Source organism: Varroa destructor, unplaced genomic scaffold (assembly GCF_002443255.2).
Source record: "Varroa destructor unplaced genomic scaffold, Vdes_3.0 BEIS01000006.1, whole genome shotgun sequence".
NCBI lineage: Eukaryota > Metazoa > Arthropoda > Arachnida > Mesostigmata > Varroidae > Varroa > Varroa destructor.
Window position 1 is genome coordinate 29,455,478 of NW_019211459.1, and position 17,382 is coordinate 29,472,859.

At 38.2% G+C, this 17,382-nt stretch overlaps 1 protein-coding gene across 2 annotated transcripts; it reads left to right on the forward strand.

Moving 5' to 3' along the window:
* Nucleotides 1–13,288: 13,288 nt before the first annotated feature.
* Nucleotides 13,289–17,312, forward strand: Hsc70-4 (Heat shock protein 70 cognate 4). Of its 2 annotated transcripts, none has more exons than XM_022809910.2 (3): nucleotides 13,289–13,447; nucleotides 14,028–14,259; nucleotides 15,372–17,312. In XM_022809910.2, the coding sequence occupies exons 2-3, from the start codon at nucleotides 14,055–14,057 to the stop codon at nucleotides 17,114–17,116; spliced, it is 1,950 nt and encodes a 649-aa protein (XP_022665645.1). In that variant the 5' UTR covers nucleotides 13,289–13,447; nucleotides 14,028–14,054; the 3' UTR covers nucleotides 17,117–17,312. The 2 variants fall into 2 exon arrangements, with proteins under 2 accessions (XP_022665645.1, XP_022665646.1); XM_022809911.2 differs by having other exon boundaries at nucleotides 14,031–14,259.
* Nucleotides 17,313–17,382: the final 70 nt, after the last annotated feature.

Below are 17,382 nucleotides of genomic sequence, written 5' to 3' on the forward strand. Positions count from 1 at the left end.
TTTGCTCAAAACGACCGTGCACTGCAAAAACATACCAGCGTTCACCAAGCATTGCCTTCAGTATATCCTTTTGAATAGTATGAACTCTTCACGCAACTACTTCACTAATATTTATTCCTACATATGGTTCAGTAGGTAAGGGAGGAGGTAAAAGCGCAAAAAAAAGCACTAAGACACTTATATACGACACTCTGGAAAAGAAGGCATGTTACTTGTTTTGCATTGTGACACATGCTTCTGCTGAGCTTTAAGCTCATGCACTTGACAGCAACAAATGAATCACATTTTTAATAGTCCTTGCCGTCATCAGTTGGTATTTTCATCTAAAAGTAATTTAGGGATTAGGCGTAATATTGGAAAGAACGTTCAAGGAACTGACCGCTGCGAAAACAACAACCTCTTAAGACACCAATTTGTTTCGTCAAACACAAAAGCCAAAGCGCTTGAAACATCGCTAAAAAAATATGTCACGGCTGCACTGGTTGCAACCCAAAACTTTCAGACGTAACTTTTCTATTATGATTCTGTAGTGCCTTTGAAAGAAGACCACATGAGGATGTTTCGAAGACCCTGTCAGTAACATTCCTTGCAGCTTATAAGTCTTTAAGGGCCTTCCAAATAACGAACGTGCTTGGATGTTATTACTTGTTGTTACTTTACTTATTTTTAAAAGTTAAAATGACTAATCCCGGGTAGCCCCAAAAACTACTAAACGAGCTATACCGTCGATAAGCCAAATTTTTACCACTTTATCGATATTTATGATTCAAGGGTCGTTTTACTCACACAACGATACAAATAAAGTAAAAAAGTGCCAAACGCTCTTTCTGTTTCAACGACGCTAATTTAGACACAAAGAAAGTGTCGCATCTCCACAGGCATATAATGTCTAGCAGTCAAATAGGCGCAAAGTGGCCCTTACTGTGGACACCTAGCGCTACCGTCGTATGGACGAAGATACGGGTCATTAATATTATTATTATAAAGTCACAAAATTTTATTCACTTTATGTAAATTCCAGCAACTAAGATATAGTGTCAATAGGGTCAGCTATATATATATATATATACTTGACAAATCTTAACCAGTATGTCTGCAACACTTTTAGGTTCATGGCCTCCATTCTTTAGCAGAGCACGCATAATCTCGTGCAAAGATATGTTCAATTATTTATTACGAATTTATTTAAAAAAGCACATGTACGCATTCCTACAAATCTAAGTTGTATCCTGAAACTACTCAGGCTTGTTAATTTCTCTGTTAAATTACCATAGACGGAATTTGTTTTTTTTTGGCTCGAAATTTCCAAATAGGTTTACCTTACCCTAATTCACATAGCCCCCAAAGTCGTCATGTAAAATAACTCAATAAAATAATTTTTACCAAATATAACGTGTCTTCAATTTGCCATTAAAAATGTAACTTTGAAGAGCGTAAAACTGTAATACAAAACGAGCTAGTTATTTCACTTCTCCGTTGTTCAACAGATGTTCCATAATAAGTGCGAAAAATACTTAGCTGTACCACATAGCTTCACTTTTTTGAAATTAAGACAACGAGACAAATTCATTAACGTGAATTGCACTAAATTTTTGGCTTGCATGCATTCCAAGAAATCTGAAAGTTTCATAATAGTAAAACTTGAAAGCAACTTTTGCTTGCCAGAAAAAACGGAATGTCTTTTATAGGCCCAATCTCGTACGCCCCATTTTTTCCTTCTCTATCAACTTTTGTTATGGGAAACTCTGCCACTTGATATTTATACTGCTGAATTATAAGTGACGACCAATTTAATCAAAAATGATTCGCCGAGGAAGGCTGAAAGGTAGCGGAAGCCAAAGCAATATGCTAAGGTTTTCCTTTATAGAGAAGTAAACAGAGATGTCACACTTAGAAGCCTTGTGAAATCTAGCTGTTTTGTAGAGCAATATGTCTTGACGTAGTTATGAAAGAAGGAGTTCAAGCGAAGTTGAACTCCATTGTTGAAAAACACTTTCATTAATACAAAAAAGATATGTAATTAAAGATAAAAACACGCAATTTTTTTGAGTTATCTTGAATTTGATTTTGTGTCAAACCCGTTGTGTTTGACGAATTTATCAAAAAACCAACCTGAAGTCAATGGCGGTATACCTTTACACAGTTAAGACGAACCTGCAGTAAACGTTTTCTCGTGCAAGCAAAGGATGTAGAATTAACAGCTCAATAAACAAAAGTAGCGTTCTACGTGATAGAGACGTTTTGGACGATGTAAAGAGCTACGTCAGCTGTATCTAAAAGGCTTAGAAATTATTACTCAACCACGAAACGACGGAAGGCCCCAGAACGGTGCCTTCCGTCCGATTCGTTCAGAAAACCAGAATGACTTAGGCCAGAAGTACACATGCATGTGTATTTACAACAGGAGGCGACAGTAACATAGCTGTTTGTGAATGTTGGCTTTTTTCAACGGAACCAGTTCCCACAGTCTAGTGAATTTAACGTTCGGTAGTAAATTAGGTGATTAGGTGAGCAGATATTACTTAAAAATGTCTTAGAATAAAGGCGGTGACAACCGGGACAAGTATTTGGAGAAATATTATGGGCTAGTATGAAGTAATACAGAGTTGGCCGAAATAAATGCAGGAACACAACGTCCTTCATTAATCTTACGCTTGGTTCCTTTCAGTTGTCAATTCGCTTGTTTCCTGTCGAACAAACAGCACCGAAATGTAAGGCCTGACGTGTTGCCTGTCTAAGTTAACTGAAAAGCACATCGTGTCAAGTGTTGTTTTTATATAGAGGGTTAGGGTAATCGTTTTACATGCGAGCCGGAGACCACTACGGCAGAACCTGTTTTATATGGGCCCAGTGTAAGGCTTATCCTCGGCGCTTAACCTTATTTCCACTCCGCTACTCACTGTCCCAGGTGTAACGTATTTGCTTGCTAACTTTGGAAACACGTTGTGCTCAAGGTTTAAGTTCGGCATAGACATTTCGTTTTATGCTGGGAGCCAGCCGTCTTAAGAGAATGCTTAATGGCGATACCGGGCGTAAAACTTGAGACACAGACCACTACCCACTGAGTCTTGACTCTTTCAATCTTCTTCAGTCTAGACAAGCCCGAGTCTTCATTTGTTAGTACTCCGGGCTAGCAGAAGGAAGCAGCAGGCGCCACCGGTTCACTTGGCCGCGGTTTCACTAGCCGAGTTCCTCATCTCTTTAAAAGCCAGCTTTTAGTATTGTATTTCTTCTACAAAGCCGACACTTCAACGTCGTCTTTCTCCAGTAACAGTCCTCTTTTTTACAGGAAAGTCTGAAGTTTGATCGGGAGCCGCGTTACCTTCTGCTCCCTTATTACAATGAGTGCAAATGCTTAATAAGGTTTACTCAATGAAACAGAGGGAATTTTCGGTAATCCCATCCTCAGTAAGCAACTGTGTGACGTGGTGTGTATAGTCCAACCAGTCTCACTAACCATTATTTTATGTTAGATATGGTGTCTCTGACCGTGGCATTCGTTGCATCTCCGCCCGCTCGTTTTGTCGGGTTCCCAGAGTTGCCTTCAGAAGAGTTTATTGATTTTTTCACAAATCGTGTCTCTCAGTGTTATTTAGTCTTATGATACAACCCGCTAGCATCAGTACAGTGTAGATGCTTATAGCTTGGAGTGATGGTATATCTCTGGAAGTCAGAATACTTTATGCTTTGCAAAGGAGCGTCTTTGTTATATAATACAAGCCCTTGCTCTAAGTTCAGTGTAGGCAGACGCTTTGAGCAGCATGATGGATTCTGGTACTGACGTAAGAATCCTTTTTCTACTTTCTTTTAGTTCATATGCACTTGACATGTTCCGCAGATATTTTCTCTGTCTTCGCTGTCACTTGCCTTATGCAACTTGATTTGGCAAAGGCTAAAGTTAGCCGACTTTTGTTGATCGACTCAGATGCTTTTTTCCCAATGTCAGATTCAATTTTCCTCGTAATCTCTTCAGTTGCCTTGCGCGAATAATGGTCACGACGTCATTTACATATGCTGTTGCTTTCACCTTCAACAACACAACCTTCAGCAGTAAGTTTTTAGGCGAAGGATTCCGTTATATGAAGGTCTGCAATATAGAACTTTATCAGACCTCGACAAGCATGGATAAAGACGTACCTCCGTTATTGATATTCCTGATTTTTTGAGATAGTTGGGAGCCAATGTGACTACGTAGAGTGAGACGTTTCTGTGTTTTAGATATCGCAAGAGCCAGAAGAACATAGTGATTCGTCTTAGTAATTATGCCTCTAAGGTGGAGAGCAGCGGTTAGATTTGCTGCGAAAATGGGCACGATTGTGCCTACACGTTTCAGGTCGTCATCTAAGAAGTTAAAAGAAATACCGCAATACTAGGGTCATTGACCCCATATATCAGTATGTAAGTATCTTATATATGTCCGGTAAAGTCCGACAAGAACCGGTTAAATTATAACTGAACGCATCTTTGTGGCACGTTTTAATTCTGGGCGTGCTATGCTCCAGCTTAGCCCTCAACTATGTAAGAAAAAGAATAGTCCTTGAGAAAAACATGCATGAAGTTAACAAGGCAGTTTGCAGATATAAGCTCGTCATCTCATTCTCTAGCTGTTGGCAAAAGACGCTGCAGTAGGCTAATATCAAATGCAACCAGAGTATCGCAACCGACGACTGACACGCCATTTTTTCGCTCAAGGGGTTCTAAGGAAATTAAATTGGCTCGAGAATACCCTCACTTGAACAAAACATGATTTGGTAAAGAAGTAGCATATTACAGTTTTCCACATCCGTTGTTTCATAATAGAATGTAAGGAAATCGATGACTAACATAACACTTCTTTTGGAGTCAATGTAGTACTTAATATATGGGTGCTTCCATACTGTAGCTATACGGTTGATGGTGTGGCAGTTCTTTACGAATTAATTTGTGATTGTTAGCAGATTCGTAGGTAAGAAGACTAAGCAGGATTACGCTTATCAGCTGCTCTTCTGTCTTCAGGCAGCACCATTGAGAACCGCAAGTTCCTACAAGCATGCTTGTGCGATTCGCAAGCTTTTCTAAAACTTTTGTAAGCGATCGAAGAGAAAAGTCGGTTGCTATTACTGAACTGTTTCTGAAGATGACTATAAACGTATTCGCTGTTAATGTTGAGCATAGCAGCACCATACTTCTTAGACGAGCACTTCAAGTAGCTAGTTCTCGTGTATTTTATGATGGAAAATTAGTTGCACTCCCACAGGACTGTCATCAGCTACATTTGCAAAGTCTTCCGTAGTTCTTGCAACGTGTGTAATAATCTTAGATGGAAGTCTGTGCCAATCAATCTACTTACAACATATTGGTACATGATCTGACGAGATCATATTGCAAAACCTATTTATATCACATATAATCATTGATAATTTCATGAGCAAGCCGTCAGCCATTTTAGATCGTTTCACGGATTTTAATACCTGTGATTAGTTCTGCAAAAGATACAAAACTTTTGTATTGGACTCATGGAATTACATATCACTGATCTCGAAATAATCGAAGAGACTAACCTCTGACAAATTATTATTTTGAAAATCAGTCAGACTATTTTTAAAAAGGATCAGTCAAGTGAAGCGTCTGAGTTAGCAAAATCTATTTCCACTGTAATCTTTTTAAAAAATTAACTTAATTAATTATAACTATCTAAGGTTTTTATAAAAAAAAAAAAGAATTTTATGAAAACCTTAGACAGTTATCAAGCTCGTTCAGACAATAGCTGCCGCTAGAATAGGCGATGGCAGGCAGATGTTATGCCGGTGCTTTGTGCTATCTCAACAATCCCATTCACACAATGAAAACAAGCATAGTTCCAAGGCAACAAGTTGCCCCATAACGAGACGCCTCCCCAAAAGTAGCTTTATAAATAAAATCAGTAATAATTCGAATGGAATTTAATTGTTTTTTTTTTTTTTTATTAAAGAATCATAAAACAGCAGAACAAAGAAACGTTTTATATGAACCATAACTAATGGCTGATCGTACTTGTTGAGTTTATTTGGCAGCGACTTTTAGCTAAATAATAAGATATATAGACGCCCAAATATTAAATGGCTCACTTCAAACACGCGTATGAAGAATGGAAATGTCACGGGAACTAGACATGGTAAGTACAGAACTGAAGACAGAATATCTACGGAATTTTTCTGCAAAATATGCAATATCATCTGTTACAGGTTGTCTCCACTGAGGCTTTTTTATTTTGAAGTAAATCCCTATCAGCGTTCATGCCCCTTTAGCATCTTTGTAGTTCAAGTTCAACTAAAAAGCCATTCCAATACGTTTGCCATTATTGATTACCTACCAAGTGCAGTTATATTTTTCAGCCTTATCAAAAGTAGAATAAAATTTAAAAAAAAATGAAAATCTATGATCTGGCAGATTAGTATCATGTTTGTATAAGTGAATGGAAATGTTTTAGAGAGAATTACATAGATTTTTTGAAATCATTTGATGTTACTGTTATTCTTTGTGGTTAAAAGGGTGCCTCTTAGGCTGTTCAAAATGATACAGCCCGTTGATATAGCTATCATTTCCACTTATTTGGGTATTAGCCTGACTTGTCAGTTAGGTCTGTATAGAGCACTATAGTCGTTGAGTAAGCTGATAACGTTTACTTTAAAAAAAAAGCTTTCTTAATTTAAAAGGTAACTTTACAAGGAACGAACACTTTGAAAATCACTGTGGCCATAAGAAGAGTCCAGAATTCTTTGGAAACATGTGGCAGCCCTATGTGGGTCAATTTCGTAATCCAGCTCTACGGTTTAATTCTATATTAACTATATTAAAAAAAGATCTATAATAACCGTTAGGCACAGAACGGATGCCAAAACGTGCAACGTGTAGATAATATTTTTTAAAAAGAAGTTGAAAACAGGGTAAGAATGCGCGTGATCAAAAAAGAAAACTGCTTTAGTCGAGACGTTTTGGGTTACTGAGTTACATGAATTCACACTCAGTAATTGAAAACAAGAGTTGCCTAACAGGCTTTACCTATTAGCGGCTTGATTTAAACACCTGACCAATCCAGACGTTACAAAGGTCCCCAACTGGGAAACGGTCCTTTAGAAATCGAATCGGAAAGCGTCATCAATATTTATCGATAAGTCTTATCTCATTATTAGAAAGCTCTATCTGACATAAGTCGCCTGTTATGAACTTTAACTGATTGTGTTACATCGGTTAAGTAAATGACGACATTTATGATGAACCGTATAAGTTCGGGTTACGATACAGATCTGTCAGAAGCATAAATTGTGGACCCTGGTCGTAATTAGCATTACGGTCTGCTCCAACATATACTTCGACCATAATAAAAAACCAATGCTCAGTGTCTACTCGATTAGCCAGTGACATATTCTTTCAATCATTATTAAGCACAAATAATTAGTGAAACTGGAAGCAACTCAAGGAGCTGTGCTTAAGACGTACGCTAAGGTCTTTATGCAACGGAATTATTGTAATTACCTAATTAAAGGGAGAGTTGTAGCTTGCTTAGAGTCACAATAGTCACCAGCGTTGAATAACGAAATCATAAGTCGAGGTAGCATGTTACGAAGGCGTATACATTGTGTTCTACAATGATTCCGAAAGCTGGTGAGAATTCTTAGGTATACTTCATCCTCATTATTGAACAACTATTTATACACTAAATTTCTTAGATGCAATCTTACTGAACTCTAGTATTCATATGTTCAAAAGCAGAAACTTCTTTTCATGACCTAAGTACTTAGTAAAGTGTCGACTTAATTAGCACGGTATTGTACGGTACCATAATAGTAATGCAGTTATTTGCTTTCTTTTCTGTTGTGATTTTGGTTTACTACAGCAAGAAATCTAAAGATGAATACCAACACAAAGTTACGTGTACTAGTAATATCCATAACAATATAATATACATATACTGCTATAAACAGTTATGCACACACGAAATCTTAAGTTAAATGAAGCCGACTAAGATGGTTGTTCTGCATGGACATTATACTCTGTAAATATTTTAAAAGATGTGCCTTACGGTTACTAAAACTTTTTTTTTGTCATTTGACGGTAGTTACACCTGTACTAATGGGGTAAACTTCCCGTTCTAACTTGGCTAAACAGAATTTAATTTTCTCTGGCATCGTTATTCATTTACATATCGCATACTAGGTGTGCTATTTGCATGTAAAACGTAATAGACTTCTTAACTCATTTGCCTCGAAGACCATTATTTTATGCGCTACTACTGCTTGCAGCCAACTTAACTAGACATAGTGCTTTTCTTACGAGATATCAATACATCACTCCGCGAAAGGACTTGCCTCACACGGTAAACTCATTTAGACGTAGTATCCCGGTTGCTTGACCTCTTTTGCTGATTCCAAGCTTCGGGATCTATAACATGTTTGAAACAATGTACCTGAGACAATTTCAGGTTTTTGACACTTCTTTACTGTGTGTTACGATGATACTCATGCCTGGTTATCTTGGCCTTACTTAGAGCATAACATACGTTTTTCTGAGGTTCCTTGTTAAACAACAAAATAATTATTAAAATAAGTTTCAGTTTTACATTCTACCTCTTTTGGCCTATAACAAGCATGCGTCAAGCTACCATCAGCGTATATCATTATTTCATACGCGCATTTATGAGCATTCGCAATAGAACAAAAGCAGAGGTCCCAACAGTAATCTCCGCAGTCCGGTGGAAAGATCTAATTAACGCAGTGCTCCCTGCCCTCATATATTGTTTCTCTCTTGCAGATAAAACTATGACTTAATTTTTTAATTGAACCCAACACATATTTTCCATTCTTGATTAGGAGATCAGCCTTGCTTACTATTGAGGTCCCGTTTTAATGGTGAAGATTATACTGTGGCTACCGCATAGTCGCAGCTACGAAAAACGAAAGTGTATTTAAGAGAAGATTTAGATATTTCAGATAGACTGTAGTTCGTTTGAGGAGTTTTTCTAATATCACATTAGTAGATGGTGGCGATTTATACGAAAAAAAAATTGAGATAGTATTGATACTTCTGCTCGTTTTAAAATCGGTGCAACTTTGTCGATTAATATAACTAAATAGTTTGTACGGTGACTATACTGTTTACTGGGTGCGTTGGTGGTTATGTTATGATAAACTTTAGTATTGTATAATCGGTAAACTGTAGCTTCTAATTACGCTTGTTATGGAGTAACCGATGATCTCTCTAAACATACTTCTTTCTTGTGATAATTAAATACAGGTACCTCTAATAATTTTCGCGATATCTGGAATCATTTGTCGAAAGAAGTTCACGCTTACCTATTCAATGGAATAAAATACCCATGGAATATTTTCTCTCATTCAAACTATACTAGCCTTGTCCAATCACACTTTCGGTTGATGGCCTATAGTTTTATACAAGACTGCAATTGTATAAAGTGTCGCAAAGTTCGAGATCGATCCCTTAAGAGGTTCAAGGTTTGGTAACAGCTTATAAAAAACTGCGAAAGAGCTCTTCGTTCACGACTTTAGTATTAGATACTACTTTAGAAATAATCGTACGAGATTTACTCCCATGATTACGTGGGGAAGGCAGGCGCGCGTAGAAAACTTCGTTTTTCATTGAAAAACCATAGGAAGTCATAAAGATTTTGAATTTATTACGTTTGATTTCTCAGTATTGAATAACTTAGGCTTTTCAGTGCTTTCAAAATATCTGTGTAAAATTAAGGTTTAATTTAATATCATTCAAACGCCAGCGGAGTGCTCAAATTCACTTGACTTGCAGAGAGGCATAAAATATTGATATTTCAATACGAAATACATAAGCTAAATTTTTAATAGGTTGTTTTTAAGTACCTATAAGAGTAAAGAAGAACTTCAACATGAATTTTTTTTTTAATCGATAGTAATTTTTATGTACATCTACGTTGCTCTACTGAAAGTACCCTCTGTAAATTTTATGTGAGGTTCTTTTATCTACTTCGTACGCAGTACTCTATTCTACTGGTAAAAATGATCTATTTGGCCATTGTCGCTATAAGAACATCGTAAACATCATTAAGGGTACGTTTGTGTGATTTATAGTTCTAATTAGAATACTGTAGAACTATGGGAGAAGATAACGAGGCAACCGTAACGTGAAGAGATAATGGGTTACCCCCCCCCCCCCCCCCCAATAAATAACAAATCTCAAGGAGCCCCTGCACAAATCGATTTTAATTTTGACTACTTCTTCATGAGTAGCTGATGTTTTTACAGTAGTCCGGAATAGGGACCAGTGGCGAAAATGCTTACCTTCGACTTGCAAGGTTAGATCAAAGTTAGTTTTATGATGGTTTTAAAATTGGGTTTTTACTCATTTAAAGCGTAGTACGCAATTATGCTCAGTCAAGAGGTTGTAAGTCTACAGTGGGTAAACTTTTACAAAGTCTATCCAGTAAAACCAAATCGTAGACAAACTGATCTAAATATTGAACTTTTGGCTAGAAATGCTTTTACGGTTATATTGAAAAGGGCAAGAACGGTTAAATTTTGGAAAATATGATATTTGAAATCACGTACATTAAATTAATAATAATTAATAATACTCAAATACATTAATAATTACTGCTTCAAAACTTATTTGCGTTTGATAGCATGATTGAGGTACCCTGTACGACTAAATGCATAAGAAAACAAAATGCTTATTAAATTTATTGAAATACTAAAGTGTTAGTTTAGCTGACGTGACGTGAGCTGACGTCAAACCCCCAAAGAGCTATTGTACTACTGTTGAATGTACTGTACTGATGTAATCTATGAATTAGATTATCAAGTGTAATGATTTCCGAATATCAGGCTGTCACAAGCCAATCTCGCGGAAGCAAAAACACCAAGCACTGCAGAAAAACGTCGATTGGCGAGAATATTAGGCAAGGAGGTCTTTGAACTCAATACGTGAATGGTGCAAACGTTGAAAACAGATCGGTGAATTCCAGCGAGGACATGAGTAGATGTCTGGACTTGGAAGTCCAAAAGACAAACGCATAGCTGCTATCGAGGAGGTTTTTCACGGAAACAGGATTGGAGCCTCAAAGCTTGTCAGTCAAACGGGATTTCATATGTAACGTGCTATGAAATTATTCAATACTGGAAATGTAGAAAGTACGAAAGAAATCCATTCCCCGTAAATTAGCTTTAAGCCAGTTAATAATGGCGTGTAGTATATTTCGCATACAAATCGCGAAACTGAAAAACCGCCTCAGCTTACGGTTGCCATATACGAGGCATGGTGTAATCCATACCGCCAGCCGGAGAGACACCAAACGGAAGAATGACATGACCCTAAGGGTTCAGTAGCAGTGTTAAATATATTCAGTCGTAAGGTGACAGGGGACGACGTAAGGGCTACTATATTCTCGCCGAAAATAAAACAATGAATGCAGCCCATTATTTCCTGAGATTCGTGGATCGTTGGTACGGCGATCGAAAGCATGCAGTGTGATACTTGATGACCAGATCTTATCGTCATGCGCTAATTATTTCCTGGATTAAGCAAATGAATATTTAGCACTGACTTCTACTTGCTTACTTTATGTGCGATTATGGGGCTTTCCAAGCCCTAAAAAGGGCAATTGGTCGGCAAGCATACCGCACGATCGATGTAGTTCGAGAAACCATAACTAAAGAAATTACGTACAGGAAAGCGAATCACAGGTGCGTCGCTGCTCATAAGCTGTCAGAGTGCTGGGACAGATATGTAAAAGCTATATTAAACACACAACTAGTTCAAAACTCGATATATATGTGTAGCTTGTAATAACATGATATTTAATAACACCACAATATGCACGTAGGCGATTTTTACGCTACACAAAATTGTGGCCAACATATTGCGTACCTATCCAACGAAGGTAGGTTTTCCAGCGGGAGCCGGTCTCAGCCAAGCTGAAATATCGCCAACTTAACAAATCATTAGGGTGCTCGTTGCAAGTGTCTGTCCGTAGAAAACTATTAGACAGCACGGCCAAAGATTACATATATATTGCGTGGTAGATTCCTCGCAACGAATATTTTCTATAGACGACTAAATGCTTTGTGTCGAATATGTTATAACGTGCTAATTAGCCTGTGACTAATACGTAACAATAGCCCAGGAATATAGTTATGTAAGGTTTACATAAAGGGGGTAAGCAAAGTAATTTTGCCCGATTGAACCAGAGTGGTTGAAATAACTATACTGATTTTTTAGTTAAAGGTTTCTAGCGCTTCGGTTTGATTCGCGTTGAAGCACTATGTGTGTAGCTGACGAATATGCTATCGTGTCAGCACGACATTGCAAAGCATCTAAAATTAGATAATTTTGTAAACAGTTTGGTGGAAATGTGTTGCAAGAATCCGTTTACGCGAAGATCCGCCAAAACTTGCCAAATTTAGATTTAACGAGATTCGCAAGAAATGGCCGAAGAACCAACGTTTTCAACTTCATTTCATCAATGTCATCAACTTCGATTTATAAGGTAACCTGTACATGACAAAAACTTCATCTAACACCTGTCTAGAAATAATCAAATGTTTACGTCGCTAAAACAGAGGGTTGCTTGTGAACGGAGCCACTGTTCACAACTACAACTGTGGCAGTTTTGTAACGTTGACCTAAAGGCTCACTCACGCGTCACTATCGAAATGAACGGACAGTATAAACAGCTTTCGTAGCGCTCACTTCGTAATAAATGCGTAGCAGACGATTCAGTGTAGAGTTGTTACATCTCAAACATATTTAAATGGTCAAAAAGTTAAATTTAACTTTTTGACCATTTAAATATGTTTGAGATTTTTTTGTGCTCGTGGCAGCTAAGGATGGTATATACATATGTATATATATGTTTATATATATACATATACACATACACACACTCACATATGCATATATATATGTATCTATATATATATATATATATATATAGATATATATATATATATATATACATACACATATATATATACATACACATATATATACATACATATAATGGATAATTATAGGCGGCAAATATCGTGATTCATTACTTTATAACATTAAATTATAATTTTGCATAGAAGTTTACAATGGAAAAGATCGGTTTCATACTTAATGAGACAATCTCAATGATCTAATGTCACGGGATATATTATATATGGATTATATAAATAATTAACTGCTTTTTTATTTTAAATCTGTTTCGGATTAATGATTAGGACACCCACCATAGCTATGGACGGGACTCGTGTCGCTATATCGAAAACTGGCGGGCATTTTCAGACTTCTGATTGGCCTACGGGTTGAACATTCTCGAAGGTTCGCGCGTGACGTCACAACGAAATTGAACAAAAGCAAATTTCCGGGGAGCCGGCAGATCACTCGTTCGCTAGCTGCGTGGTTCAGAGCTTGAAGTTCGTGTGTATGATTATTTATTTTCGAAGCGCACAGAAATGTAAGTATATTGTGATTATTAAAGTGCAGTGAAAAGTACTCGTAGACTGGTGAATATAATCTAGATTTGTGTTGAAAAGATTTCTGGTGGTCCGAATTTCCGTCCTGTTTCACCGTACTAATTAAAGACATTAGTACTGTCTGGAAGGTGTTTCTTGCAAAATAAAAATGTTAAATGATTAAAATATGTCTACTGAACTGTTGCATCTGAAACGATATTTGGTGGTTTGACCGCTCATTGTAGGATTCGCGAAGACTAAGAACTGTTCATAGGCTTCCAAAGGTGCTTATTTTACTGGCTGTGTAAAATCGGTTTGCATCAGCCCGCCTTTTAACTACATTGGGTGTACTCAGGCGGCCGTTGGCCTTATGACTAGATCAGCTAGTGCCATGGAGTAATCCTGTGTTGTGCAACGATTTTGAGATATATAGTTGTATATGATAAGAGCGAAATTATATCTTCTGCCGGTTAATAATAGTATATTTATATAAAGTGGTTTATAAAATATGTAACGTGTACACCTGTGCGTTCTTTGTTGCAATGTATGTGTTATATCGAATTTCATCTTCTATCGCCACAGCAGTATCCAACCGCTAGGCCAAGCAAAATGGCAAAGACCCCCGCAATCGGCATCGACCTGGGAACAACTTACTCGTGCGTGGGAGTGTTCCAGCATGGCAAAGTTGAGATCATTGCTAACGATCAGGGAAACCGAACCACGCCGTCGTATGTAGCGTTCACCGACACTGAGCGTCTCATTGGAGACGCTGCCAAGAACCAGGTTGCCATGAACCCTAGCAACACCGTATTTGGTAAGTTGTAGAGTTACGTGACTTGATCTTTTAGTATGAATTTAATCGTACGTAGTTTCGTTTCATTTTTTCCTTTTCATAACTATTATAAGCAGCGAATTATGTCCTCGCTATACTTGTTCCGATATCAACATTCAACTTAGTAGGATCGTCATTCGAATTAGCGTACTGCCGATTAGTAGAGTTCACAATCAACTTAACAAGCACGGGAATCGTTCTTATCGCTTTCTCTCATACTCATTTAGGTACATGTAAGAGGTTCGACTATTTTATGTCGATATGGTATCTCTTATAGGTCATTGTCAAGGAACATTAAGATGTAAAGCTATAAATTTTCGTTTCTTGTAATTCAGTTCCGAATGATTGAATTTTAATAAGGGAAAGTTGAGATTTCACAGCCTTTGTCGATTTAGGCGAAAACGGCTTCTTCATCGTCAGCCTTTTTGTATTCGCGGTACAAAGTGATGAAATCTAAGTCATATCTTCTCCTATCGAAGACCTTGTGGTATTAGCAATATGTGCAGATCATTTTCTTGTGAAGCACAAGCGCAGAATCTTAGTCACTAGCAAAGATGCGCCTGAACCAAATTCTTTAGTTATTTCTATACTGTGATAAGTAATTGGTTTAAGGTTTTAGCGGTGCTACAGATTCTAAAATAAAATTAACATGATTAATTTTATTCCCATGTGATTTTCTTTAAATATTTGATCAAAATTATTTTAATTTTGAATTGAATAAAAATGGGAAACGCATACATGAACACTAAATTTTGAGCTTGCAAACCTTGTACTTCTCTCATATTTTTGATGACATTGATGACTTTCACATGAATCTTATAAGTGACATTCAGTTTACATGCATATACCAAGGAACACATGAAACTGACGTCTAGAGGACCTGCGTTCAAGCTATTAGGTTCTACGCACGGCAATTATTGGTTAATTTGCATAAAAAGTTTCCGTCCGTGAGTATTTCTCACAGTGTGGCACTAGCAGCTGCCGGTGTTATATTACGCTGAATCGTCTGTTCACCATATGCAAAGTTGTAAGCCGCTTAGTTGTTGGCCTGTGTTGTATTAATCGTACCTAATTTGCTAATTGTTTCTTTCCAGATGCCAAGCGTCTCATCGGCCGCCGCTTCGACGACAGCGCCGTCCAGTCAGATATGAAGCATTGGTCATTTGACGTAGTAAACGACGGGGGCAAACCAAAAATCAAGGTGGATTTCAAAGGAGAGTCTAAGACTTTTTTCCCAGAGGAGATCTCATCAATGGTGTTGACAAAAATGAAGGAGATCGCTGAGGCGTACCTGGGCACTTCTGTTTCTCACGCCGTAATCACAGTGCCTGCGTACTTCAATGATTCCCAGCGTCAGGCAACCAAGGATGCCGGAACCATTGCTGGTTTAAATGTGCTCCGCATTATTAACGAGCCGACAGCTGCTGCCATTGCCTATGGTCTAGATAAGAAAGGATCAGGTGAACGTAACGTCCTTATCTTCGATCTGGGCGGCGGCACTTTCGACGTGTCAATTTTAACTATTGAAGATGGCATTTTTGAAGTCAAATCAACTGCAGGTGATACGCATTTGGGAGGAGAAGATTTTGATAACCGCATGGTAAACCATTTTGTACAAGAATTCAAGCGAAAACATAAGAAAGACTTGACTTCAAATAAGAGGGCTTTGCGTCGTCTCCGTACCGCTTGCGAGCGTGCAAAACGGACATTGTCATCGTCGACTCAAGCTTCTATCGAAATTGACTCTCTATTTGATGGAGTCGATTTTTATTCGACTATCACGCGTGCGCGCTTTGAAGAGCTTTGCTCGGATCTTTTCCGTTCTACCCTTGAGCCGGTTGAAAAGGCTCTGCGCGATGCGAAGATGGATAAGTCTGCGGTGCACGATATTGTACTCGTTGGAGGTTCAACTCGCATTCCACGTATTCAGAAATTGCTTCAAGACTTTTTCAATGGCAAGGAGCTTAATAAATCAATCAATCCCGATGAAGCCGTTGCGTACGGAGCGGCGGTACAAGCTGCTATTTTAATGGGTGATAAGTCGGAAGCTGTTCAAGACCTACTTTTGCTTGATGTGACACCTTTGTCCCTTGGTATCGAGACCGCCGGCGGTGTTATGACCGTTCTTATTAAACGAAATACTACTATACCAACACGTCAGACTCAAACATTTACGACATACTCAGACAATCAGCCTGGTGTGCTGATTCAGGTTTACGAGGGAGAACGCGCTATGACGAAAGACAACAACCTTCTAGGTAAATTCGAGCTTACGGGTATTCCGCCTGCACCTCGTGGTGTACCACAGATTGAGGTTACATTTGACATTGACGCCAATGGAATCCTTAACGTGTCGGCAGCTGACAAGTCGACTGGAAAGGAAAACAAGATCACGATTACAAACGATAAGGGTCGTCTTTCTAAAGAGGATATTGAACGTATGGTCAAGGAAGCCGAGCAGTATAAGGATGAAGACGACAAGCAGAAGAACAAGATTGCTGCGAAAAATGCGCTTGAGGGATATTGCTACACAATGAAAGGCACTTTCGAGGATGACGGAATTAAAGACAAGGTTTCCGAAGAAGATAGAAAGACTGTGCTGGATAAAATTGAGGAAACCGTTAAATGGCTGGATGCCAATCAGCTCGGAGAATCCGAAGAATTCGAGCATAAGCAGAAAGAGCTTGAGCAAATCTTCAACCCTATAGTAACGAAAATGTACCAGGCAGGAGGAGGCATGCCCGGAGCGGGTATGCCCAGCGCCGGTGGTGCTACCACCACTGGAGGAGCACCCGGCACCGGAACCGGAGCAGGTCCGACTATTGAAGAAGTAGATTAATAATTGTAGGAACAGCAATTGGTCAGCGTACGTGCTTTCTACCGATGTAGATGCTAACCATTGAACACCTCAAATTCTCCTCGCCACCTCCTCTGTACATTGCTCTTTCTGAAATGCAAAGATTACACGAACGCTGAAGAAAATTGAGGATAAATAAATTATGTTCATTTTTTGTTGCATTGCTAAGGGAAAACAAGTTTTTTTATTCAATAATTATAATAGGCGAGTAATACTGTCAGCAGATGCAACGTATCTTTAACTAAAAA